Below are 27809 nucleotides of genomic sequence, written 5' to 3'. Positions count from 1 at the left end.
GTTAGCCTGTCACCACATCTACCACAAATAGGAGGTTCATCGCCAGTCAGAAGAAAGTTATGAGTACCATAAGTGTGTCCTATTCTGAGGCGACAGAATAGGACATCAGTTCGCCGTGTTCTTGTAGCGGAGGGCCAGTAACCCAACCGCGGCTTAATCAAATGAAGCTTATTATTTATTTCTGTGTCCCACAAGCGTTGCCAGTGGTTTCGCAGTTTCTTTCGTAGAAAGGGTTTTAGATCTGTTGCAGGGACAGTAGCGGTGGGGTTAATAGCGCGCATTATAATTGACGTGGCCATTTGGTCAGCTAACACATTGCCCTCGATACTTCTAAGGCCAGGTACCCAGCAAATAGTAACATGCTGGTTGGACATATACGCTGTACACAGAACGAAATATAGCTCAATTATTATCGGATTTCCGAATCTGAAAAGGGATCTTAATGCATTTACGACGCTTAACGAGTCTGTGAATATAATTGATTTTTGTATGTTTGATTTCCGTATATGCTTCACAGCGGACAATAGTGCATAACCCTCAGCCGTAAATATACTTGTTTCCGGGTGCAGCACGCCGGATTCCGAGAAGGATGGTCCGACGGCTGCATAAGCCACCCCTGCATGCGACTTAGAAGCGTCAATATAAAACTCTACGCATGAGTAGTTGGACTGGAGTTCTCGGAAATGCATTTTAATATGTGCTTCTGGTGCGTGTTTAGTGATCTCAACAAATGAGGTGTCACAGTGTATAAGCTGCCACTGCCACGGCGGTAAAAGTATCGCTGTGGGCGTAGGACAGAGTTCCAGCAGCGGAACACCCATTTCCTCACATAAGTTTCTCACACGCAAGGAGAACGGCTTTCTCACTGTGGGTCGATTATGGAAGAGGGTGGCAGCGGTCATATCGTTTATAGTTGAATAAGATGGATACTTGATGTTTGCACGTACCTTTATAAAATATGTGAAACTGCTATAGGATCGCTGCAGGTGAAGTGACCACTGATTCGACTCTACATAGAGGCTCTGGATCGGGCTTGTCCTGAAAGCACCGGTTGCAAGTCGGATACCCAGATGGTGAACGGGGTCTAGGATTTTTAATGCACTTGGCGTTGCCAAATGATAAATTATAGAGGCATAATCAAGGCGCGACCCGACAAAGCTTTTGTATAACTTCAAGAGGCACTTTCGATCACTACCCCATGTTGTACGTGACAGGAGTTTTAGGACGTTCATCGCTTTCAAACATTTCATTTTGACATATTTAATATGGGGAATAAACTTAAGCTTAGAATCTAAAGTGGTTCCCAGGAATTTATGCTCGCTGCTTACAGAGAGTTGGTCTCCCTTGATCGCAACATTTGGTTGTGGCATTACCCCTCGTTTGTTGGAGAAAAGTATGCAAGTACTTTTCTTCGTGTTTATTTTAAAACCGTTTTCATCCGCCCATTTAGAGAATTTATTCATTCCAAGCTGCACTTGTCGTTCGCAGACAGGCATATTGCATGATTTGAAACTCATCTGCACATCATCAACATACACGGAATAAAACATCACACTTGGAATGACTGACTGCAGGGAGTTCATTTTTACAATAAAGAGTGTACAACTAAGCACGCCCCCTTGTGGAACACCAGTCTCTTGGGTAAAAGTTCTAGAGAGAGCATTTCCCACTTTTACGCGAAAGGTTCGGTTAGACAGGTAACTTTTAATTGTGTTTAGCATGTTCCCCCGGATGCCCATGGTGACAAGATCGCGGAGAATCCCAAATCGCCATGTGGTGTCATACGCCTTCTCTAAGTCTAGGAATACCGAAAGTACAAACTGCCTATGAATAAATGCATCTCTGATGTATGTCTCTATGCGAACAAGGTGGTCTGTTGTCGACCTCCCCTCTCTGAAACCACACTGAAGGGGGTCTAGTATACTGTTACTTTCTAAAAAGTGGATTAAGCGCCGGTTTATCATTTTCTCATATAGTTTGCATAGACAGCTTGTTAGCGCTATTGGCCTGTAGCTGGCGGCCAAAGACGGATCTTTGCCTTGTTTAAGTACTGGGATGACTATAGCTTCTTTCCATGACAATGGAATATACCCAGCTGCCCAAATGTTATTGAAGAGAGTTGGGAGTGTTTTTAGTGCTTCGGGGTGAAGGTACTTGACCATTTCGTATGTTATACGATCAACGCCTGGCGCTGAGTTGTTGCAGCACGCAAGAGATGCCTTAAGGTCAGCTAATGTAAGTGGGCAGTTGTAAGACTCACTGGATGGACGTTTACATTTAAGGGGCTGTCGCTCTTCGCATTCTTTGAGTTTTAAGAAAGTTTCTGTATAGTTTGATGCACTTGAGACGTATTCAAAGTGTTCGCCTAGGCAGTCCGCCTGCTCCTCTAGGCTCTCACCTCGGCTACTTACCAAGGGTAGGGGGTGTGACTCCCGACCCAATAACCTATTTACCCTATTCCAAACCTTCGTTTCGTCGGTGTAAGAATTTATACTGGAGATGTACCTATTCCAACTTTCTCTCTTTGCAAGACGACGCGTTCTTCTAGCTTGTGACTTCACCTGTTTAAAATTGTCGAGGTTTTCAGCCGTTGGGTAATTTCGGAGTAATCTCCAAGCTTTATTTTGACTATTTCGCGCTTTCCGACAATCGTCATTCCACCATGGAATGCGACGCTTATTAGACATTCCTTTAGTTTGCTTAATACATTTCGCTGCAGCGTCAATAATAAAATCTGTTAGGTATGCCGCAGCATCGTCTATATTAAAATCAGCAATGTCCCCTCCATCTAAAAATGTGTTTTCTCGGAACAGTTCCCAGTTGGCTGACTTGGTGTTCCAGTGAGGAAAGTCAGGCGAGCATGTATCTTCTTTAGTTAGCTTCAACATTATCGGGAAGTGGTCACTCCCAAAGGGGTTCTTGAGAACAGACCACTCCAGATAAGGAATTAGTGTACTCGAGACAATACTCAGGTCTATAGAAGAGTATGTGTTGTGCGTAGTACTATAATATGTTGATTCTTTTTTGTTAAGTAAACATGCACCTGACGAAAACAGAAAGTGTTCTATTAGGCGTCCTCGTGCATCCAAACGGGAGTCGCCCCATAGAGGATTATGTGCATTTAGATCACCAACGACTATATATGGCGGAGGAAGTTCATCAATGAAGCTTCGAAATTCTGTCTTCGAAAGTTGATAGCACGGAGGAATGTAAATAGAAGTAATTGTTAGTAGCTTCCGGAACAGCACTGCTCGGACAGCACTCGGACAGCAACTGCTTCAAGAGAAGTTCGGAGGTTTAATTGCTTACAGGCAACACCTTTATCAACTATTATAGCAACACAGCCCGACGAGGCGGCAGCGTCGTCACGGTCTTTGCGGTAGATGGCATATTGCTTTAGAAAGTTTGTGTGGACTTGAGGTGTGTTTCCTGAACACACAGCACCTTTGGAGTGTGTTTATTAAGGAGTTCTATAATATCATCAAGGTTATGGAGAAGTCCTCTCACATTCCACTGTAAAATCTGCGTGTCCATTTTAAATGTGTTTTGTGCTGTGTGCTCAAGGATAGAGAATTAGCTCACGGACCCTTTCCAGGGGCCGTGACACGAGATTTTTCTTTTTTGGATCGGTCGACGGAGTCGCGCCGATCCTTAGGCGCTTGCTGCGCCCTCACGCTCGGAGTTGTGTCCATTGCCTCTAGCGAGGCACTGGACAGGCGCTCTTGCGAGCGCTGCATTTGTTTTGAGGGCCTCGCCTCAAAAGACGAGACCTTCGCGGCCCCCAGCCCAGAGGTTGGTGGGTCTTTCTTGGGTGGCGGAGCAGCACTGGCTGCAACCGCCGAGGAGGCGAATGGCGTCACCGCTGGCTCACTACGCGTGTGCCAGACAGGCGCCAGGGGCCGTCGTGGCGCTGCCCCCTGACGCGCCACTTCGGCAAAGCTAGTTTCCGGTAGGCAGGACACCTGCCTTCGTGCCTCTTTAAATGAAATATTTTGTTTTACCTTAATTGTGACAATTTCCTTTTCCTTTTTCCAGCACGGGCATGACCGCGAGTATGCGGCATGTTGCCCATTACAGTTCGCACAGTGAAGAGAGTTTTCACAGGCATCTGATGTGTGCTCTTCAGCACTGCATTTCGCGCAAGTTAGGCGGCCTCGGCATTTCTGTCAACTGTGGCCGAACCGTTGGCATTTGAAACATCGGAGGGGGTTTGGTATACATGGCCTAACTTGAAGCTTGATATACCCAGCCTCAACAGAGTCGGGCAGTACACTTGAATTGAAGGTAAGTATCAGGTGTTTAGTGTGGACTTCTTTGCCATCACGCCTCATGCTGATTTGTTTTACGTTTATAACATTCTGTTCGCTGAAACCCTCCAGGAGTTCAGCCTCCGTCAGCCCTAACAGGTCATCATCTGAGGCAACGCCACAGGTGGTGTTCATGGTTCTGTGTGGGGTTACTATTAATTTGGTATCTCCAAATTTCACAAGGTGAGGCAATTTTTCATATTGTTTCTGGTCGCGGAGCTCCAACAGGAGGTCACCACTTGCCATTCTTGAAGCTTTATATTCTGGGCCAAAAACTTCCGTCAAAGACTTTGATACTAGAAAAGGTGAAAGTGTTCGCACTGATTTGCCGGGTGTGTCAGCGTGAATAACATGAAATCGGGGAAAAAATACTTTCTGGTTACCAAAAAACTGGAAAACTTCATCGGTGCGCCCTCTTTTCTGAGGGCGATCAGGGAGTGAGGGGAAGGAACAAGCCATATGTAAATGCTTACTTTCGGCAGCAGCGCCAGCCACCCACCATGGAGTCCTACAAGGGGACGCTGGAGGGTCTGTAAGTACAGGCCCCGCAGACGCCAGCTGTACGCCACCACTATAACCGAATATGGTGTATCCAAGGTAGGATAGCCACACAGGGTTAACCCTCGCTGCCAGGAAACACAGAAGTCAATGGAAGTGAGTAGAGGACAGGAAAGATTTAAAGTGAGGGGAAAGACGAAGGTGTGAGGTGGAGACAGGAAAAGGCAACTGCCGATTCCCCCCGGACGGGTCAATCCGGGGGTGCCGTCTACGTGAAGCCGGGGCCAAAGGGGTGTGTTACCTCTGCCGGGGGGCCTTAAAGGTCCGATCACCCAGCGTCGGCTCAACCCCCAGGATCCCCTTTTCCCCGGACACGGCAAAGCCACGCACGGCTAGGCGTGGGAGGGAGTAGAAACTCCCCCGTTAGCTCGGGTCCGAGGTGTCGCTACACACCAAACGCCTGCTTGCGCAGGCGCCCCTGCGGGGAACTCAATCTGGACAAGCCGGAAAACAAAGCTGTGTCACATGACGGATTGCACATGACGCACACACATTCGTCCCACATCAGTATCAGTACCGTGAAAAACTATGTTCCTTCCTATATTAAGAAAAACCCATTTTTCGCCTATGTGTTATACTGTTGGCCACAGTACCTTTTGATCTAGTGATCAGATTTCAATAATTTTTGTTGCAATTGAAAGTTTATTAGTTCCTAAAAAGAAGAAAACTGCTAAAGTTATGGGGAAGGACAAGCGCCCAAGCTTCCTTTTCCTTTACAGCAGCGCGGCAGTCTAGTTGCGGGAACACATCGGTCCTTTCGCAATAGAGACAATGAAGCTTTTTGAAAGGGCCGTTTAACTCTCGTCCGACGTGCACTATCCTCTTTTCACGGTTCGTGAAACAGGTTACTCTCCCTTGGCGAGGAAAGCAACCCTCGTTGGGACCCTCGTTGGGGAGAAGGAACAGGGACGATTGAAAAAAACGAGCGTGCCGACAGGAAGATGCTCTCTATGGAACTGGCCACCACACAGGGAGGACAACCCCTTGATTTCCCTGTGAGCCACGACGATCGATGACGAAAGGCAGAAGCTTATACCCTTTGTTATCTTCCTAGAGCGGACAGTCCCTCTATGTGACATTTACGTGTTACTGCTTACACAGCAATACAGTGTTCTTTTGCTGACCTAGCCTGTTGCCTTATTTGCCTCAACTCATTGAAGCTCTGACAACTCAAGCTACAGGGAGGGGGCATTATTGTGCACGGTACAACTGTGTGAGGCTGGAATATTAGCATCGCTAGGCTTCTGCGCCAGCCGCGTATAGGGTGGACGCCCTTCATCTGGCGTCCCACATAACGAATTTGGCAACAGGGCTACTGTTGTGGACACGAGCGACTACCAACAAACAGCTCTTCAACGTAAGACAACAAGCATGTCGAAATTCCAAGATTTGTTCATGTTGTCCGATGTCATGTCGCAAAGTGTCGATCCTTTGACTAACGCGGGGACATTGTTCGGGCTTTCGGACAACGTAGATTTTGGTTGTTTCATGCAGAATGACCAGGATGTTGCAGAGACTGCGTTAGCAGAGACTAGGCCTACGACGAAGAGGGCCACGCCAGGCAACTGGTCACCTCGCGACACGAACACAGAGGCGCCGCCAAAAGTTGCTTTGACACATGCTGCAGCTTTAGCCAGGCAATAGTTTGCCTTCGAGCGAGATACTCTTGCAGAATGCACTGTCAGTTATGCAGAGCCTGGTGAGTGCCCTGCAGAACGCAGTGCAGGCTTCTGTACAGAATGTACAACAACATGTCAAGATGGATATGCCAACCTACACTGGCTACCATGACTGAAAGAGCACCAACGATTATCTTCACAAGTTACTCCACTATCAGCAGGCAACAGGGCTTTCCGACGCCAAACTTTTCGATTGCGTGGTCCCAGTGTCCCTCACAGAGCAAGCGACTCAATGGTTTCGACTAGCTGGACATCACGCCTGCACGGCAGAAGAGTTCTGCGACAGCTTTCTCGGCGAATTCCTTTCGGCTAATTATGAGTGCCACTTCCAAAGGGAGTTGGAGCTACGCACCTGGAATCCAGACAAACCTTTGCAGGAGTATGTACGGGCGATGAACAAACTATATCGTCTCGCTATCCCACATGCCTCAAATGCAAAAAAGGTCTTTTGTGGTGACTTTCGTGGCACATTCAGGGGATGCAAGTTTGCCAAGGCAAAGCGAATACAAAGGGGACATCCTCACAGCACGACCATATCAACCACCTCAAGTGGCAGGGCAGTTAAGCCTCGCTGCGCTTGGAATTGTGGCACAGTGTCTCCAGAGGCAGGCTTGTGCAAATATTCGAATGCTTCGAATAATGGAACGAATTGTTGAGTATTCGAATTTCAATTATAGAATATTTTGGAAGTATTCGCAACGAACGAATAAGTGTAAATTAGTCTGCATGTCACCGCCGGTATAGGTGGTTTCACTGCAATGTACAGTGCAGACCACTCCTAACGTAACCGCTTTTTGCACGGGACCGGTTATAACGTGGGTTTTTTTGACCCCCGATATGTCACCACGACGACTTCAATCCACTCAACGGGTGGATTCAGCGTTTCAAAGATCGCCATGGCATCAGCTGCAAAGTGGTGTGCGGAGAAAGCGGCGCTGTCGACGAGAAGTCTATTGAAGTCTCACTTCGCTTGAACTTGGAGAGTATGCTGTCGACCTATACTGACAGAGACATTTATAATGCTGATGAAGCTGGTTTATTTTATAACCTTTTGCCCAACCGCTTGCTTGCGCTGAAAGGCGAAGCCTGCTCCGGTCACAAGGTTTCAAAGGAGCGCATAACTGTATTGTTTTGCGCCAATTTGGATGGGAGCGACAAGCGCCGCCTCTTTGTCATAGGTAAATCGGCAAGTCCACATTGCTTTAAAAAGTGAGAGTGCCTGCCAGTGACCTACAAAGCCAATAAAAAGGCGTGGATGACGCAGGATTTGTTCACCAGCTGGCTTTGCAAGTTTGATGAGGATATGGTGGCAGAGAAGCGGCGGGTCGTGCTTATCCTCGACAACGGCACGGCCCACAACGTCAAGCCGAAATTGACCGCAGTCAACCTAAAGTTTTTGCCTGCCAACACTACAGCAAAAAGTCAACCTCTCGCAACCGTAAAGGCGCTGTACAAAAAGCGCATTTGCGAGAGAGTTTTGCTGAGCACGCAGCAGCAGCAGCCTCTTAAAGTGAACTTAAGAGGCGCAATTGACATGGTGGTCGCTTCATGGTGGCAGGTAAAGGCCGATACCATAAGCAAGTGTTTCAAAAGGGCAGGCTTCGTGCGCAATGCAGAGGCTCTGGAAGACGATGAGCAGAGCGACACGTCGCTCGCCGATGAGACCCTCAACACTGACGACGTGTGGTCCTGCCTTGTTGACAGCGACTTTGTAACCGCCACCGACACTTTCCAAAAATTTGTCGATGCCGGGGAGTCGGAGCTTTCTGTCTGCGAGGAAGCGAGCACAGATGACGCGATCGTCGCAGCGGTGCGCGGTAGTGTGGAGGTTGCAACGGACGACGAGTCAGACAGAGAAGACGATGTCGACCCGACGCCAGAACCAGATTTCCCGTCAAAGACGCATTGGAATAGCTCGCTAAAGTGAAAACGTACTGCCCGAAAAACAGTTTGACTAAGAAATTGCTTCAGTGCTTAAGCTTTGTGGAGGACAATATTGTTCGCAGCGCTGTTCGCAAGCATCACCAGACGAAAATAACGGCGTTCTTCCGTTGACGCCAGACTTGAGAAGTTTGTTTCCGTACGGTGTTGTGATTGTGTTGAATGTGCCTGAGAGTGAAAAGTGTAGTAAATTGCTTTTGAAAGGTGGGTTGCCCTTTTGACATAGGCAGAGGCTGAAAAAAGCATGCTTTGGTTATAACGCGGTACCGCTTATAGAGCGGATTTTTAGAACTCCCGTGACTTACGTTATAAGCGGTCTACACTGTAGTGTTGCTAAGCCTTGAAAAAACCTATTGAGAGAAAATTCACTTTTCCACAAAGCCCCCGTTTCAATTTTAAAGGGGCCCTGCAACACTAACTGAACATGGTCAGAAAACACTGCCGATCGGTAGTCAAAGCTACCGAGAACACGCAAGGCAAAATACTGTAGCGCAGCACGCAGTCTGTAATTCACAATAAATTTTCAAAGCTAAAAATTGCTTTCTTCCCTCGGCAAATGACACTACAAGTTCAAAAATCACTTGTCACAGCCAAGAAGAAATATACGGCTCTGGTTACAGCCATTGGCTAATTTGAGCATGGAGCCCTCGTTGTTACTGGGGCCGCTGCTTGTCTATGAGTATGTGCGCAATCGCACTGAAAAGCCACATATTCGAAGAAAAAAAAAAAGGTGCTGAAGGTCACAATGATGATGATCAAAAATTTATTACTACCAAAAGAGGGGAGCGGCCGAGAGGTCGGTTACGCTGCTTAGAGGAGGTCAGCAGCGACCCTGAAGACTGAAGGTCACGAGGTGCGTGGGACGTATTTTCTTTCACCATGTCATTGCTCCCTCCTTAGCTTTCAGCTATTTCATCGGGACGAGAAGAGAGAATGCAATTGCAGCGTGCAACAAATTTTTAGAACTCTACTCGTACTGGACTGATTCTAAAAACTTTGCAGCGGTAAACTTGTGAGGCAACAAGCATGTTTACTGGCTCCATAGTTGCTTGAAAAAGTGTTGCAATTCCCTTTAAAGGGACACATTACCCTCAAATGACTTCTTGATTTTATTAAGCTTGTTATGACGGCTTATATGATCCAAGTATAATAAATTTTAAAACATTCAGTATCTTACAGGTTATCACTCGCATCTTACTGAAACTACTACTCAAGACGATAGTTATAGCGCGAAAACAGAACGACGGCGCAGAGACAAAAAGGACACGGAGGTCCTTCTTGTCTCTGCGTCGTCGTTCTGTTCTCGTGCTATAACTATCATTATGTCATACCAACTAGCCCAAGCTGCCACACTACTACTCAAGGTTGTTTCGACTTCCTTTAAACGAAAAAAAGAAAGGTATTTGCATAGAGCCCCTATTTCAATTCAAAAGAAGTATTGTACACGTTAGTTGGGTCAAGATAAATACATTATAACCTCGTTAATTCGAAGTCATTGGGACCCCGAGAAAGCTTCGAATTAAGCGGGTTTTCGAATTAACGGGACATAGGAGAAGTGGGATGCAAGGAACATGGAACTATTCAAAGTAATCAGTGCTTGCCGTTTGCTATGCCGGCTAGCTTGCGGCTCTAAAGGTCACGTTTTTCAGAAATACCTGGTCTTTATTTTGCCACAAACAAGAAAGAATGGTGGGCCTCGCTTCTGCCACAGAAAAAAAAATAATGTGGTCGTAATCGACTAAAATGTGCACCCGCAGAAAACAAGACAACTTCACTGCAACGCAGTTGTGACATGAGGCAGTATGTCGCCTGCTCCTCCCTCCATCAGCTCGTCATGATGGGACCATTCGCACATTCATTCTATTATAATTATGAATTGTAATTGAGTTGTATGTAAAAGACTATATCTACTTAGGACCGGTAATAACAGCGGAACCGAACCATGAGACTGAAGTAAGTAGAAGAATAAGAATAGAGTGGAGCACATTTGGCAAGCACTCTCAAACCATGACAGGTAGATTGACACTATCACCCAAGAGGAAGGTATATAACAGCTGCATCTTGCCGGTACTTAGCTACGAAGCAGGAACCTGGAGACTTACCAAGAGGATTCAGCTTAAATTGAGGATGACGCAGAGAGCAACGGAAAGGAAAATAGTAGGTGTAGCCTTAAGAGACAATAAGAGAGCAGAGTGGGTTAGGGAACAAACCGGGGTTAAGGATATTATAGTCGAAATCAAGAAGAGGAAATGAAGATGGGCTGGGCATGTAGCACATAGACAGGATAACCGCAGGTCTTTAAGGGTAACTTATAGGATTCCTAAAGAAGGCCAGCGGGTTAGGGGGAGACAGAAGGTTAGGTGAGCAGATGAGATTAAGAAGCTTGCGGGTATAAATTAGCAGCAGCAAGCACAGGACCAAGTTGACTGGCGGAACATGGGAGAGGACTTTGACCTGCAGTGGAAGTAGTCAGGCTGATGATGATGAATTATGAATTTTATAATGGCCAGTATGACGAAGCTCATGATGTGTTTTGGCTGGAAAAAAATGATCTTTGAAACTTTCAAACTTAGTTTTCAAAGTAGGTGTTGCTGGCAAGACCTCCGCAACCAGAGCAAAGACGCGGGAACAACCAGCAATCGGAGGTTCGCATACATCGCAATTTCCGCCAAATTGTATGTAAACTTTATTAATTTCTCTACTATCCCAGAAAAAATGGGTAAACCATGACCTGCTGACGTTGCAAGAAACATGCAATAAGCTGCCCGCGTGTCATTGCTGTGCTGCAGTGAAGCATAGCTTGTTTTTTGCAGGTGCACGTTTTGGTTGACCACGAGACTGTTCTTTCTTCTTTCTTTCTTTCTTTTTTTTTTTGCACTGAAAGTAGCGAGGCTGGGGTGCTTCAGCTGCCACTTGTAAGTATCGATATGTTGTATTGCCTTGTGGCTTTTAACAGTCCTTGTTCCGCGGCGAAATCAGAATATGGAACCGGCACACGACACCCGAAGTTTTTAATTTAACTGGACTCGTGTCGGCCGACGCTTCAAATTATTCACTCAAACTTACACTGCAAAATACGGGACCATGTAAATCCTTCAAATTAGGCAGGATTTCTAAATAACTGAGTTCAAATTACCGTGGTTTTAATGTATTCCTTTTTTTTATATGTCATACATACCATTCGAATTCGATTCGAAATTATTCGATCAAAATCACTGTTCGCTTCGAACCTAAAATTCACTATTCACACAAGACTATTCAGAGGCATTTAGGGGTAACACGTCAGCATTGTTTGCTGATGAGCATGTATCACACAATTGGGAGCTGTCAGAGCTTGCTTTGGACCCCTATGCTTGCGTGTTCCATATGGCTCATGCTGCCCCCGAATGCAACATTTCACGGCAGAAGCACGTAGTGGACAAGAGGCCAGACGAGTGGCGCAACCCAGAGCGAGGCCACCCAGATTGAGGCGACTTTCTATCAGGCCAGTGTGGCGCACCGAGGCACATCGCTCGCGTATGTAACCGCATGCCAAGTCAAGAGGAAAGGCGAGGTTTGGAAAATGAACAGCGCCGCCGGTGAAGCACATCAGACACTGCACCAAAATCAGTAATTACACCGATGCGTTCAGATCACTTGCACCTTCAGTCTATCATGCAGGTGATTGCGTTGACTCACCCGCACCACTAATTGAGTTAATGATATCTCGAAAGAAGTTTGTAGCACTTTTGCATACTGAGGCAAGTGCTTCTTTATTCGGGGACGGTGTGTTGCACCATCTCGGCGAGAACCGGCATGAGATAAAGCAACACTATCTTTTGCCTTGCTTCAGGCACAGCACAATCAAGCAGTGTGGCTAGGCTTGTGATTTGCTGGGAAAGACGTGTGAGGCGACAACGTTTTGTGCATCTTCTCAGGCGGTCAATGTCTCTCATCATGGGTCGAGACTTCCTCGCCAAGTCGGGTATTTTCATTGAGATTGCCAACCGCAGCTACCAAGAGTGCGATGAAGACGCACTAAAGCTTTTCTCGAAGGCACCCGCATTGACAAAGGAATACCAAACGCAGAGAGAAGTGCGAGCACGCAAGGGCGAAAGCGCGCTAAGAAATTGAGCCCCGTCAAAATAATGTGCCGTGCTACAGGGAAGGTTAGTGCACTTGCTTCGGTAGAGGCACAGAGCCTGCCATAAGGGGAAAGAGCAGCTGAATCTAAAATTCTCTATTCGCCTAAGCCTAGAAATTTCACATCATCAGAACTAGAAAAAGAAGCTTAGACTGTACGTCCTCCCCATAATCCAGGCATTGATTGCACAAGCCAGGAGTGAGCTCCTCACCTGAATGGCACGCACTGCACTGTCGCACTCCTTCTGTCCGGGCGCAGCCGAGGTGCACACATTGACCAGGAGGTTGATGCTCTCGGTTACGGTGCGGGCAGCTACTGCCAGCTGATTTTTGGCATTGGGGGCACTCGGGTCGGCCGCCACCGACTTGGCTGCCACCAGCAGCTTGCTCGACACCATCGACACATTTTTAAGGCTTACCACCATTTGGGAGCGCACCTGCACATTTGGACAGGGTGAGAGGAGCACTGTATCTAAGCAAATAAGACATGCTTTTTAAATATACATTCACTCTAAGATAAAGAATGCGAGCAAGCTGGTATGTATCCATAAACACAGGACCAGCACCAGTGTCAGTGTTTACGTCGTGCTGTTTTCAACTACGAACAGTGTTCGATGGTTCTGGAGTTATAAGAAGTTGGCTGCACTGAAAACCTTCCGAGACGGAATTTCCTACATTGATGTTGAGCAGAGGAGACTGTACTTGCAGCCATAAAACTTTATACCAATTAACCTCTCATAACAAAATATTTGTGCTTGAAGACAGCCCCGACTTGCTCTGCTATCACCTGTTGTTCACACTTCAGGAGACCAGACAAGTTCACAAATTGGACCAATGCACAAACAAAAGGTAAAATCAAGAATTCTTTTTTAAGCACAGCCGTGAAATAAAATGCATCTCAGAAGTACCTCCTGGTCCTGGGTCTGGCCGGCCATCTCCATCCCACAGCCCAACAAGCTACCAAAGGCTGTCCCAAAGTGGCGCACAGACGATGCCAGCTGGGCAGCGTTGCCGCGCGAGGACTGCACCATGTGACTCGTAGCTTCATTGAGCTCGGCTGCAGCTGCATTCAGGTTGGCCTGGAGCTCACCGTAAGGTCGGTTGCTGCTGGGGAACTCGTGAGCATTCAGCGCCTGCATGCCAAAAACACAACCAAATGGCTACAGCAAGCCTTCGAGTGACTTTGAGCGAAGAATTTTGAGAACCTCTGAACACTCGGCAGAAAGGTAAAAAAAATTCAGTCTCTGGCTCCTTGTACCAGGACCACACTTCATACACCCAAGCGAATTCCTAATGCTTGTTCAGACTATCATTGAAATTCCAACTTTTTCATGCTGAAGCTTCATTTGAAATACTGACGTTTGAAACAAAGCACAGCACACAATTGATGCCACTGCGGTTGTGTTTCTTGTTTTGGGGAAACCAATTACACCCTGTTCACAATAGAACAAAGAATCATTCCTAGGCTTGTACGAATAGTGATTTTTTGGTTCAAAGCGAACTTGAAGCAAATATTTTCGAATATTTTCGAATATTTTCAAATAGAATTCGAAAAGTATATATATGACACACTATAAAGAAAAAGGGGCATATTTGTCATGATCCATCTAACCTGTGCATTTTTTTTTAGTTGAAGCAAGACCTGTGCGAATGCCATTTTTTTGCATCAAACTGCGGTGGAAGCAAACGTTAGTCTTTTGGAGCAGCTTTGGGACCAGGAATAATGTGGTTTTGGAGCCGCTTTGGAGCACCAAAAGGCATTTTGGAGCATCGAAATTGAGTTTTGGAGCTAATTTCTCGGGTCACACATCACTCTTAATTAGAATTTTTGCTTTTTTGGTAAATACAAAAAATGTCAGTGGTTCTTACTAAGCATGAAATGCTGATCAAGCAACCAGAGTTCTCCTAAAGTGATACATATTACATCTAGCATCAAAACTGGAAGCACAGCAAATCAACGAAAGAACATATGTGGCACTCTGGACAGCTAATAAACCTCCTAGGAATTAAAGATTTTAACGTTAAAATGTTGCAAAAATCAAAATGTGATTAAAACACCACATCTAACATGAACAGCAACTAAAGACTAGAAATGGGGTAATATAATAAATATTATCTTCATATTAAGCCAATAGGGCTCTTTAAAAATAAATGTAAAAAAATATGTTGAAGTGTCACAGCCGACATGTGTCTGAATATACGAACAGAGCAACTGAAAAGTAGTTACAGTGTAACTACGGAAGCAAAAAAACAAAGATAGAAAAGAGCGCTATCAACAATGACTTAATAGCAGAGTGGTATACATATATAGGCAAAGAAAGAAGAAAATAGGCATGCGTAAAAGGGTGCAGTTGGCATGCGTAAAAGGGTGCAATACACATGTAGCCTAAAAATTATCAAGATTTGCAATCTCTTTTTGCAACAGCGCAACTGATGGGCAACTTACACATTTACCGTCAAACTTACTTATTTGATAGGCTTCTGTTATCTCATGCGTGGCCTGCGAGTGGTGCTTGCCTATTACCTCCCAAAGCTCAAAGAGGGGCATGCAGCCGCAGCCTCGTGAGTGGATTTCGAGGTGTCCTTGAACCGCATTGTGCACATTATCATTGTGCTCTCTTAAACAGTCATTCAAGCACCTTCCGGTTTGCCCTATGTATATCGTACTGCTGGACAAATTTTGATTGATATGTGGGGTTTAACGTCCCAAAACCACAATATAATCGATTATGAGAGACGCCGTAATGGAGGGTTTCAAAAATTTCGACCACCCGGGGTTCTTTAACCTGCACCCAAGTCTGAGCACACTGGCCTACAACATTTCCGCCTCCATCGGAAATTCAGCCGCCGCAGCCGCGATTCGAACCCGCGACCTGCGGGTCAGCAGCCGAATACCTTAGCCACTAGACCACCGCAGCGGGGCGTACTGCTGGATAGAGGAATAAAGTATACGACAACATTAACGAAAGGTACAAAGTGTGTTCTCTGTTGCACAGAACATGTTACTCTATTTGCAGCTGCATTATTCACTAACTTACAAAGTTTTGATAGCTTTTCAGGGGCGGAAACTACAGCGCATTTCCCGATTTTTTTCAGGCTATGCAAAATGTTGTACAAATAAGGAACTGCAACAGAGTTCTTAGGAACTGAGGCATTTTGAGGCTGAGACCGCTCCCCTTTATTTTTGATTTGCTTCAAAAGCTATTCCGCAACAGCAGAAATCAGGGCGTTCGAGTAACCAGCACTTAAGAGGTGCTCTACCTGTGCTATAAAACTGCGCTGAATCGAATGTGGGCATGACCTCCTAAGGGCGTTTACAAAGCAAACATTAATGATACCCCTTTTCACCAGTTTTGAATGAGCTGAGTGGAAAAGTAAAAGGCGCTTACCACTTCCAGTGAAAACAGCCAGCACAAATGATTGCTCCGATGGCATACTATTAGGTCTGTTTTCAGAGGATAAAAAACAAGAATAGAAAAGAGCAGCGCTCTTTTCTATTCTTGTTTTTTTCGCTTCCGTAGTTACACTGTAAGTACTTTTAGTAGTCCTGTTCGTATATTCAGTTATGTCCTACTAACTTGCCCTAGTTTCCACGCTTCATAACCGACATGTGAACCGCAAGAAAATCTAGATGCACTCGCTGTGCCATTGCAAGGCAATTAAGTGAAATTTTTTTCATTACGATAAAAATTATATTGAGACTCGACAGGTTTTAGCCGTCGCCGCCATGTTCTGCGTATGGGGTGGTAACAATCCCCGCGCATCGTACATTCTACCCAGGCGTATAATTGTGCAAGCCAGGGTGATGAGCGCTGCTCAAGCAGTGATTAAACGAGGCGGCCCATCTAGGTCACTCAGAGGACGCAAGCAAGAGCATTTTACCGCGTGCTAGACCTGTCGTCAAATGCTCAAGCATAGAAGAAACACATTGTCCGTGTTGAGAGCAACTGCAGTGTACTTTGATTCTAAGGTTGTGGTTGCTATAGCTGGTGCACGCGCTATCGGTTTGTAGACCATTCTATGCGGTGCGCTCAACGGGAAGAGATTGTGCGATAAGAACACTTCTCCCTAAAGGGACCATACTTATTCTCTTAAACCAGCAATTTGTAGAGCGTCAGGATGTCAGATCCAAAAGAGCTAGCTGTCAGCCTTCGTATTGTCACGAGGCCGTAGTGATGCTGATGAAAGCAGCAGCCGCTGTATTCATGAGTGAACTTTTTACTTGGGCTAACTTGTGCCCAGAAAACAAAACATCACTCTACAAGCAATACACGCTGTAAGCTGATAGCAGCACACATAGAGCGCCAGCCACAGATGATCTGCCAAGCAGCAAAGTGCATTGGCAATTTGGACATGTGCCATCGAAGATTCCAGCATTATCGCTAATGGCCGTGTGAGTTCCAGAACAAACTCAAATGTACACACTGTACATGTAATCTCAACAAAAGGTTTTAAGATTATCTAGATGGTTCCCAGTCATTCTAGCGCGGTTTGCGCAGGGCAGCTTTACAGGCATAATGGTTCCATAACAAAGATAGAAAGGACCGCTTGCGGCATTAGCATTACATTGTTGCTATTGCAGTCCTCGCTTCACAGGTGAAACTGATCTTCATTTATTTATTTATTTTTTTCAGTTTATACAGTTTGATGATCTTCATCGCCGAGCGCGTGCGGTGCTCGGTGATTGTTCGGCAATACTGTGACGAGTTTTTAAAGACGACAGTCTTTCTTGGGGACCCTTCGACGAAAAAACTTTGGTCTGTCTGTCTGTACATTTGTCTGCTTGTCCACCGTTACCGCGAATTGGGTAGTTTAAACAGCACCAGCCGATACTCCGAACGGCCGACCCCATTTGCAGCGCCCACCAATGTTGCTCAAGAATCAGCGTTCATACGCGTGCGATTGTCAATTAAAAAGCAATCACTGCGCATATCTGAGGCACCATAACAACACATATATATTCTGCATGTTCGTCTTTTACTAGAAAAGGCATACATAAGTAATTCTAAGGACCGTAGCGCTTATCACGCTGCGCTAACCATGCAACGCTTGCACGAAGAAGCGAGTGTTTCCAACGCTTTGCTAAGACGACACGGTTGTGGCACCTACTCGTCGCCTTGCGTTCTACACCTTACCACCTCTGAGACGGACCCGCACGCCCATCTCAGGGCCACGCGCTATGTTTTCCAAATAAGACTGCCAGATGGCGCTCATGTCTCACGTGTGACGTGACTTGATGCGCTCGTTCGTATCCGCTGCAAACTCGAGACACTCTAACAAGCGCTTCCGGAATACCATTCACTGATTTTCTTGCGCAGAACATCAAATAAATGTTTTGTTCACTCTCTCCACACGCAAGACTATCGTCTTTCGATGACATTTGCAGATTACATGCAGATACGGGGCCAATTTTTTTACAACTCTGTCATAGTTAGAGTTTGACTAACAGCTTTGCTATTAAAACATATATAGAGTCGCATAATGAGATATGCACTCAAACACCAACTTAAGATTCATGCATTCTGTTCACCTGGCGCAAGATTCATGCATGAAACGAAATATAACATAACCAAACTAATTTTATATGGACGCAGTTGCGTCCTTTTGTAACAGACGTGTTGCTCGGTCGATGATAAAACTCGACTGAATTGGGCATTGCACATGCCAATTGCCGTTAGGTGCACCTCGGCGCTGCAGATCAGACTGGCACAGAATACCGCAATTTGTTCAGCACTTTCACCCCTGATCAAAGGAAGTGGAAGCAACTTCGAATAGTAGCAGGATTTGACTTTCTGTAGAGTGCAAGTGATAGCCTGTAAAATATCTTATGTTTTAAAATTTTTTATACTTACAGCATATTAGGTGGTATGGCAAGCTTTTCAACTGTGGATAAATTGAGGGTAACAAGTTCATTTAACCTTGAAAAGGAGCTTCGCGATAGCGCGAATTTCTCATGGATAGGTGTTTTGACGGCTCAGCACCAGCTCACTACAGTGAAACCACATTTACAAAGAGTTACATGCAAATTATTATACATCTAGACAGGTGTATGTACAGGGTGCAGATGCGGACTAAAATGAATTTATTCGTTCGTCTCGAATGATTCGAAATGCCCATTCAATTACAAGCAAATTTGAATACTGCATTAATCAATCTGTGGCAAAGCTTTCGAACAGTGGGTCGTCCTCTCCAGCGCCTTCTAGTGGGTCGCCCTTTTCATAAGAAGAAGAGCAGCTCGTGCAAAGAGTCGGTCTCCGCATAGACTGTCCCTGTCGTGAATCAACGCCGAGTGTCCGCCAATAAACGTCTTAATGATTTGGTGGAGAGTGCTGTGCCCTTCAAACACCTTTGGTCCCTATTCGATGCCCTTGGAGCTTCGATTCCGTACTGTGTCTTTTACCATGCACCAAGACGCCGCTCAGCAAACGCTTCCTTCTACTCCGACGCCATGTCCCGGTGTCCCCCGCATTCGCGACCCTCCTGTCTTCACCGGCGTGGATGGCACTGACATCGAGGACTGGCTCGCCATGTACAAACGCGTGAGCGTCCCCAATCATTGGGACGAGGCAGCTAAACTCGGTAACCTGTTTTTCTACCTCGCAGGTGTGGCCGGAATGTGGTACAACAACCACGAATCTGATTTACAGACTTGGTCCGCTTTTAAGACCGCTCTCGTCGACGTGTTCGGCCGTCCTGCCGTTCGTAAACTGCAAGCCGAACAGCGTTTACGTGAACGAGCATAGCATACCGGCGAGTCCTTCACAAGTTACATCGAGGACATCCTTGACTTCTGCAAGAAAGTCCACCCAGACATGTCAGAGGCTGACAAAATCACGCATGTTCTAAAAGGCATAGGCATCGCCGACGATGCTTTCACCATGCTCCTGGCCAAGCACCTCCACACTGCGGCAGAAGTCATTACATTATGCCAAAATTACGACGAGCTGCGGCGGCAGTGCTTGATGACTCGTCGACCGCCACCACGTGATGCTGATCTGTCGGCCTTTTCAGCAGTTCCTGACCACACAACCTTGCTCGCCAAAATCAAGTCGCTCGTGCGTGAAGAAGTTGCCCGCCAAGTCTCTTCACTGGCTTTTGCTTCCCCGCAACATGCTAAACAGCCATCAAGTACACTTCTACCTCCCCTCCGCCAAGCCATTCAGCAGGAAATCGCGGAGGTAGTTCCTGAATACCGCCGGCCGCCTCCTGTACCTGTGCCACTCAGCTACACCCAAGTTGTCGCCAGACCACCCCCCCCAGTTTCTGTGGCTGGCCCCCTAAGTTACACCGAAACCATCACCAGGCCCCAGACCTTTGGAGAAACTGTGTCGCCTACATACGCCGACGTCATACACGTGCCCCGAGTGCCACCCACTATGCACTCATATCAGCAGCCGGCTCGCCCAACGCCTTCTACGACCTGGATGGGACCTGCGAACCAATGATGCACTTCTGAGAATCGCCCCATCTGCTTTGCTTTAGGTTGCGTCAGTCACGTAGCACGCTATTGCAATCGTGTGCAGCAACCGCAGGTCGCCTCCGACTTTCCCAGCCAATCGAGCTGTTCTTATGACCAACCGCCGCCTATGTCACCGTCGTCCCTACCCGCTCCGTCTATCCGCCATTCACCATCTCCGCGACGTCGCCTACTGTCGCCAATGCGGCCACGTCCACTCGAGGGGGACCAAGAAAACTAGTCGTCGCAGTTCACGAGGCAAGGGCTGCGATGCTGTCGAACTGCAGAAGCCCTCAGGAAAACCCATGGAACGTGATAGAGGTGCTTGTGGATGGTGTTCATGCATCTGCCCTTGTAGATTCTGGAGCCGCCATAACAGTCATGGACGCAAAACTTAGCCGAGTACTGCGCAAAGTGACCACGCCACTTTCCGGGCTTTGCCTCCGTACAGCCAGCGCCCAAAGCATTCACCCTACAGCGATGTGCACAGCCCGCCTCATGATTCAGGACGTGATGTATGCCGTCGAACTCATCATAGTTCTTTCATGCTCTTACGACGTCATCTTAGGATGGGATTTTCTCTCCCGCCACGACGACGTAATTCATTGCGTACCAGCAGAAATAAAGCTCACACAATTCTTTTCGTTGACACCGGCCGACAGTCCATTTGCTGCGAACAAGTTTCTCGTCAGAGACGACACGCAAGTGCCTGCAAACTCGTCCGCTGCGGTGTCGGTCTACTGCGCAAGTCTTTCTGACACCGCTGCACTCCTCTCGCCATCTCATCATGTTTTCATCAGAAAGGGCTTGCTGGTTCCTTTCGCAATCGTGCAACTCACTCACGGCAGCACCACTATTTTTGTTCTGAACTCATCCCCGTACAGCGTTATGTTGGTGCGAGGGGAATGTCTCGGCAGTGCGATACCCATCGAAGATGGAAAAGTTATGAATCAGCCCGATGACATGAACTGCTTAAGTTCCAGTACGCTTAGTGCTGTTTCTACATCTGCTTCATCCTCCGATGATGTATTCGGTCCCTCCATTTCCGACAACCATATGCCGCGCTTCCAGCTTTCTGGGCCTGTTGTAAGAATTCCAGCCTTCTTTCGATGTGGCTCAGCCTTCTCTCGTCCGCACATCCACTGTTACGCATCGCATCGACACAGGCGCACAGCCACCACTGTGGCATCGTCCATATCGCGTATCTCCCCATAGAACACCGTGTAATCAACGAGCAAGTCGACGACATGCTTCGCCGCGATGTTATTCAACCCTCTAGCAGCCCCTGGGGGTCTCCTGTCGTTCTCGTCGCGAAGAAGGACGGTTCTGTGCGGCCCTGTGTGAACTACGACACCTCAACAAGATGACTCGTAAGGACGTGTACCCACTACCGCTGGTAGATGACGCGATTGACAGTCTGCAAGGAGCAGAATTCTTTTCATCCCTCGATTTGCGCAAAGGGTACTGGCAAATACCTATGGCTGAAGGCGCTCGACCGAAGACCGCTTTTGTGACCCCTGACGGCTTGTACGAATTCAACATCATGCCGTTTGGGCTGTGCGATGCGCCCGCCACCTTTGACCGCATGATGGATATGGTTCTGCGTGACCTGAAATGGCACACATGCCTGTGCTACCTCGATGATGTCGTCGTTTTTGCACCGGACTTTTCCACGCATCTTCACTGCGGCATGTTTTAACGCATCTGAGTGACGCCAGTCTGCAACTGAACCTAAAGAAGTGTCGATTTGCAGCTCTGCAGCTGACAATACTCGGCTAAGTCTTGCCTAAGGACGGAATTCTCCCTGATCCAGCCAAGCTTCGGGCCCTGACCGAGTTCACCAAGCCGACATAATACTACACATATAATACCACCCCTCAGAGCACTACTGGCTTTTCACCTTTCTTTTCATTATATGGAAGGCACCCGTCGCACACCATCGACACGATACTTCCGTACAGCCAGATCCGTCCGAGTGGGCGCCTATTTCTGCTACAGCCTAGCTTGCTGAAGAGTGTCGAGAGCTTGCAAAAACCTTTACTGCGCATAATCAAGAGCGGCAAAAAAAGCATTCGCGCGGACGCCAGCACTACTGCGCCCACAATCTTTCCTGGAGCGCTCATCTGGCTTCCGATCCCTACCACTGCAACTGGCCTATCTTCAAAACTATTGCCCAATACGAAGGCCCCTACCGTGTCGTCGAACGCACTTCCCCTGTAAACTAGTTGACTGAACATATCGAACCATCTTCGGACATGCGCCGTCGAGGGCGCGACATTGTTAACGTGGAGCGCCTCAAGGCCTACCATGATCTGCTCATAGTAACCAGCTGTTAAGTAGCCAGGCGGCTCCCTTTTCGTACCCGGGGTAGTTGTGGCAAAGCCTTCGAACAGTGGGTCGTCCTCTTCAGCACCTTCTAGTGGGTCGCCTTTTTCATAAAAAGAAGAGCAGCTCGTGCAAAGAGTCGGTCTCCGCATAGACTGTCCCTGTCATGATTCAATGCTGAGTGTCCGTCAATAAATGTCTTAACAGTTCGAATATTCACACAAGCCTATCATTCATTACAGGCTGTTCACTTGTTTTGCATTGTGCTTCCCCACGCAGTTCTGCTATGCCATGCGCAGCTTGCTCTGCAGCCAGGTGAGTTGGGCAGGGTGTTTTGGACTTTTGTGACAACTGTAGAAGCACACAAGACTGGAAAGGATGACACTGCGTAAAGAGCGTCCTTTCCAGTTTTGCAAGCTATTACATGCGTTGAACACACGTAGCCGAGCAAGCAAGCACCCTTGTATTTTCAATGTTTGTGAATTACAATGTATCACTTTATTAAAAGTTCTAAAGGCTTTTTTAGAATTGCTCTTGTTACTCACAAGTAAACTATGTGTACACAACAACACCAAAAATTTCTTTTGTAACTGTAGAGTCACTCAAAAAGAATTACGACACCAATTTTTTCAAAATACATTTTACCAAAGACCCTCACAGAGTTGACACTGCACAGCATGGAAGCCCCAATCATCTCGACCTCCCCTGAAATGATACTGTCACGGCCTGAGTCTTTCAGGTTAGTGGCGGAGCACCATTGTCCACTGGTGCAGCACACGGGCCACCAATGGGCTGTAGTTATTTTCCACAACTACCTGTGAGCTTTCGGTGATGGTGCGAATGACGTCGTCCACATCCTTCTGACCCGGCAGGCAGTTGATGCAAGCATTGAGAGCCGCTGACACCGACTTGGCCACGTGCGCCAGCCGCTGCTGTTTGTCTGGCTCGTCCGGGCGCAGCACAGCCTGCCGGGCCTCCTCGAGCAGTTGGCACGACCGCTCCAGCACCTGGCGCGCTGGCTCCACCAGGCGCTGGGCCTCTCCGCCGCTGGACGCCACAACGCCACGCACGGCCTCCACCAGCTGCTGCAGGGCACTGGCTGTGTCTCGGGCCGCGGTGCCAGTGTAGCTCTCGTTACCCTGTAAGTTCAATGTAAAACACAGTCGCACCCCAAATTAAAGGTGAAAACACCCAATCCTAAACCTCAGCACAGTAGCGTAAGTGGAGTTAAGGCTGCGCTAATTATCTTACAGTATGTCAGCACATTAAGGAAGGCATTTCTAATATAAAAAAAAGCAGCAAATTTATTTTCAAAAGAATGGTCAGCACAGAGCGTTATTATCACCCCCCAATCCCCCTCAAAGAAGGTTGCTAGTGGCACCTATACAGGAACACAGTTCAGTCATCCTCTGTCGAAAAGATTTCCATTATTCTTTTATTGTAACAAAGTTTATGTCCCAATCAAAAAGAAATTATGCGGCTCTAGTGTATTACACACTGCTCTATCTTTGTAAACATCATACCATGGAATGAACATGAGAAGAGTCGTGGTCAACACTCTTTACATCTATAAAATCAAACTTGGTTTGACTAACAGGGTAGTATTGCGCTTCATACTGAAGCTTTAGTGCACACACACTAGGACAGATACGATAGACACACAGGGACCAGCACGAACTAAAACTGATTTTTATTCAATAAGGAAACAGAATACATACTCATTTCAGCACCTCATGATCACTGCGCATGAGCAAAAATGGCACCGTACAAACAAAAAATATATAAGACCAACACATTCTTTAACAGATGCAGTGTAAAATGAAATGTTATTCAGCAGTTCAATTTCTTTCTCATTCAGTGATACGGAAGGATGACTAACACACATGTCTTTAAGTCTAGAGATATGCCAAGTTTCTACAATTTCTCTTGTTGTCTGATTAAAACCACTGTAGCTGCCTTCTTCAATGCCAGATAGGTACCATACCACCTCCTCAGAATTCCTAATCAAAAATAAATCTTTAGGAGACAAAGAAGCTAATATTTTTTGGAGAAAACCAGACACAACGAACTGCCATGAATTGTGTTCTGACACTATTGCTCTGAACGGAACCCTTAGCTTATGCGCTTTTTATGCAAAAAACACTTCTGTTCCACTAAGAACACATCTGTTAAAGAATGTATTGGTCTTCTATATATAGTTTTTTGTTTCTGCAATGCCGTTTTTGCTCATACGCAGTGATTGTGAGGTGCTGAAAAGAGCATGTATTCTGTTTTCTTATTGAGTATAAATCAGTTGTAAGCCTGCGCTGGTCCCTGTGTCTCTATCCCATTTGTCCTCGTCTGTGTGCGCCAAAGGATACAGTATGCAACAAAACCAAGTAGCCCATCTTTACTGCAGTACTGCGCCTATTATGTTGCATCTTGAAATACAATCAGTGAAGCCTCGAGAGTGGTCACCTGGGATGCAGCAGTGAGCAGCTGGGCCATGGAGGATCCCACCACCTTTGATGTGGCACCCAACTTGAGGGCACACAGCTCGCTCTGCCAAAGAAAATTTCAAAGAAAATGCACTCCTCGTTAGCACACAAAAATGAGCATATTGGTCAGAGTGGCTTGTCGTGCTTTTTTGGCCTGATTTGAATTTTTCCCGGATATAGCTATCTTATTGATTATCCTTAGAAACCAAAATTTAGACAAATGCCTACTTTGTTCTTTGCATTCCTCTAGAGCCACATTAATATATGAGCATGAATTAGAGATTAAGAAGTGTTTTTATAAAACTTTAAATGTCTAGTTTATAAATCGGTGCATGTATGGACAGTATTTAATCTCAAATTTTGCTTTCCAGTGCACTTAGACACAATGCAATATTGACCTTTGGGGTACAATCTAGCCCTAAAGCTCAACCAACTTCTGGAAAACAACCACTGGCGCGTCAGCGGAGGAGTGGGAAGAGGGAAATGAACATGAAAAGAGCCGAGGGGCGTCCATGGCTGTGGCAGACGGCTTCTACAGCCGGTCAGCCAGTTCACTTCCACGAAGTGTGGTGGTGGGCGAAACTGTAGAGTGCCTGCAGGGCAGTGTAGATCACAAGAATAAAAAGACGTCATGTGCATTTTATTACTTTGTAATTTACTTACTAAAGTGCCCTTCACCAGGTGATGTGAAAAATAGGAGCTGTTGCATCCCCATTGAAAAGCGTTAGGCTACAATCTTTTTTCAAGTAGGTTTATTACGAGCCACAAAGCCATGGTGCAAGGAGACGATCTTGAAACCCTTACCCCGTGTAGCCTTCGCAAGCCACATACCTTCCTCCCTATCAATTCGGGAGGATCACACGACGCATGCGCATGTTGTGCCCGAGCGTTGTGTCATTTTGGCATTCTCTGCAGTGTAGTTCTTTGGGATGAATCTTTCAGCCAATGACACCTAGAAAGCATTGCTTCAGAGCACATATTTAGAGAGGCTGACATAGATCGTGTCTCATGGTCGTCATCATGCAGCTAGGGTATATGCACTAAATATGCACCGAGATTCAATAAAGTGGAATGCTGGGCCAGTTGGTACAACATAATTTGGAAATATATGACACAATTGCCTCGACTGCTGCTGAGAGACAACAGTCTGTCTTTACCGAACGCATTAGGTCGTGCGCCATGCAGCAAGGTTAGCAACCGAATGGTTCTACGCAAGACAGCGGAGTGCATCAAGAATTTGGGTTTGGTTCTCTTACAGTGTGATAAGAATGGCGGGTTTGCTGCCCTAGCTGAACTCCATTTCAAAGAAAAAACAAAAACAACTATAGAAGAAAAAACTTCAAACCGTTCAGCAGGACGCCTTCCAAGGTCAAATTAAGAGCGGTTGTTCTCCTATCGGAAATGGGACTGGAAAGTCTTACGAAAATCGTGAAGACTTGCAAGGGGTGACATTCTAGAAGTATTATTTTTGGCCAAGGCACATAAAGTCATGTGTCCCCTACGAGCTATTCCCATTGAAAAGGTTAGGTTAATTTGTTTTTTTATGGCGCAAAAGCAGCTAAGGCTATGCTGCGCCAGACACAAGACTTTCAGGAATGGACACTGAAAAGATGAGATTTTAAAGCTTATTTAACAGGTTACATTCTTTCAGAAAGTTTAGCAAGTCAGGCAGAGGTACTAGAGGATCATCTCCTAGGAACAAAGCAGGGTGTAAAGGTACGTGTTGTTTGTATAGCTTGCTGAAATGTTTTTGTCTCTGTGTTTCAATGGTAGGACATGTGATTAGGATGTGGATAAGTGTTAACGCTTCTTGGCATTTCTCACACGTTGGTTGTTCTTCCTTTGCGAGTAAGAAGTTGTGTGTCAAGTGTGTGTGTCCAATGCGAAGTCGGCATAATACAACTTCAATAAACCGTTGCTGGTGACGGCAGGTCTTCCATTCCCCGAGTGTGGGATTCACCAGGTGGAGCTTATTGTTCGTGCAGGTGTCCCATTGCTTTTGCCATTTTGCTAGTAGGGCCAGGCGAATTGTTCTCTGGATGTCTTTAAGGGGAATTTTTACTTTTGTTACTGTTTTATGGGCTGCCTGGGAAGCATACTTATCTGCTTTTTCGTTTCCGGGTATCCCAACATGACTTGGGACCCAGCAGAAACGGATGCAGGTTGCCTGGCTGTTTAAGTATACCATGTTTAGAATGTCGCCTACTATAGGCTCACATTCGGATTTTATATGTAGTGCTTTTAGTGTGCTTAGTGAGTCGGTGTATATGATTGCTTTCTTGTATTTTTCAGCGATGATTTTTCGAACTGCTTCACTCAAGGCATAAGCTTCAGCTGAAAAAATAGAAAAACTACGAGGTACTTTCACAGAAATTGCGCTTTTCGTCGTCACAATCCCAATACCCACGTGGTCCTCCGTTTTTGAGCCATCTGTGTAAAATTCTTCGTAATCCCTATATCCGTGCTGAAGTGTATAAAATTCTTGGATTATGTGTTCTGGTGGGGTGCTTTTTTTGTTGAAACGGCTTAGTGAAAAATCGCATAGCTGTGACAGGTCAAACCATGGCGGCAGTCTTGGTGGTTTAATAGCGACATCTAGTGATCCATCAGGGATGGTATAAAAGCGGCAGTATTCCTCGAAACGTAGGACAAGTGGTTTGATTAGGTTCGGTTTGTTGAGGTAGTGTGAGCGCGAGTCACATTTTGCGGCAATTTCATAGCAGATGTGTTCAGGTGACGACCTTATTCTTAAAACATATGACAAGGTTAGTAATGCTCTTCGATCACATAGAGGGGGCTCATTGCATTCTACGTATAGACTTTGCACAGGTGATGTTCTGTAAGCACCACTTGACAGACGGAGACCGAGGTTGTGTATAGGGTCAAGACGGCGGACGTATGAGTTTCGCACCGAGTCGTAGACTATGCATCCGTAGTCTAAAAT

The 27809-nt window shown here is 46.5% G+C and overlaps 1 protein-coding gene across 4 annotated transcripts in view; it reads right to left on the bottom strand.

The window, feature by feature from the left end:
- rhea (Talin_middle and talin-RS domain-containing protein rhea) overlaps positions 1 to 27809 on the bottom strand; it is a 908869-nt gene that overhangs the window by 503658 nt on the left and 377402 nt on the right. For all 4 annotated transcript variants that reach the window (XM_037423602.2, XM_037423605.2, XM_037423603.2 and 1 more), the window contains exons 29-32: positions 24846 to 24929; positions 23204 to 23527; positions 13516 to 13740; positions 12820 to 13044 (exon numbers count right to left, since the gene is read on the bottom strand). In XM_037423602.2, coding sequence (XP_037279499.2) covers positions 12820 to 13044; positions 13516 to 13740; positions 23204 to 23527; positions 24846 to 24929 — 858 coding nt within the window. The remainder of the gene's footprint in view (positions 1 to 12819; positions 13045 to 13515; positions 13741 to 23203; positions 23528 to 24845; positions 24930 to 27809) is intronic.

Source organism: Rhipicephalus microplus, chromosome 4, assembly GCF_043290135.1.
Source record: "Rhipicephalus microplus isolate Deutch F79 chromosome 4, USDA_Rmic, whole genome shotgun sequence".
NCBI lineage: Eukaryota > Metazoa > Arthropoda > Arachnida > Ixodida > Ixodidae > Rhipicephalus > Rhipicephalus microplus.
Note: the sequence above shows the minus strand (reverse complement) of the source record. Positions and strands in the feature narration are given on the sequence as shown.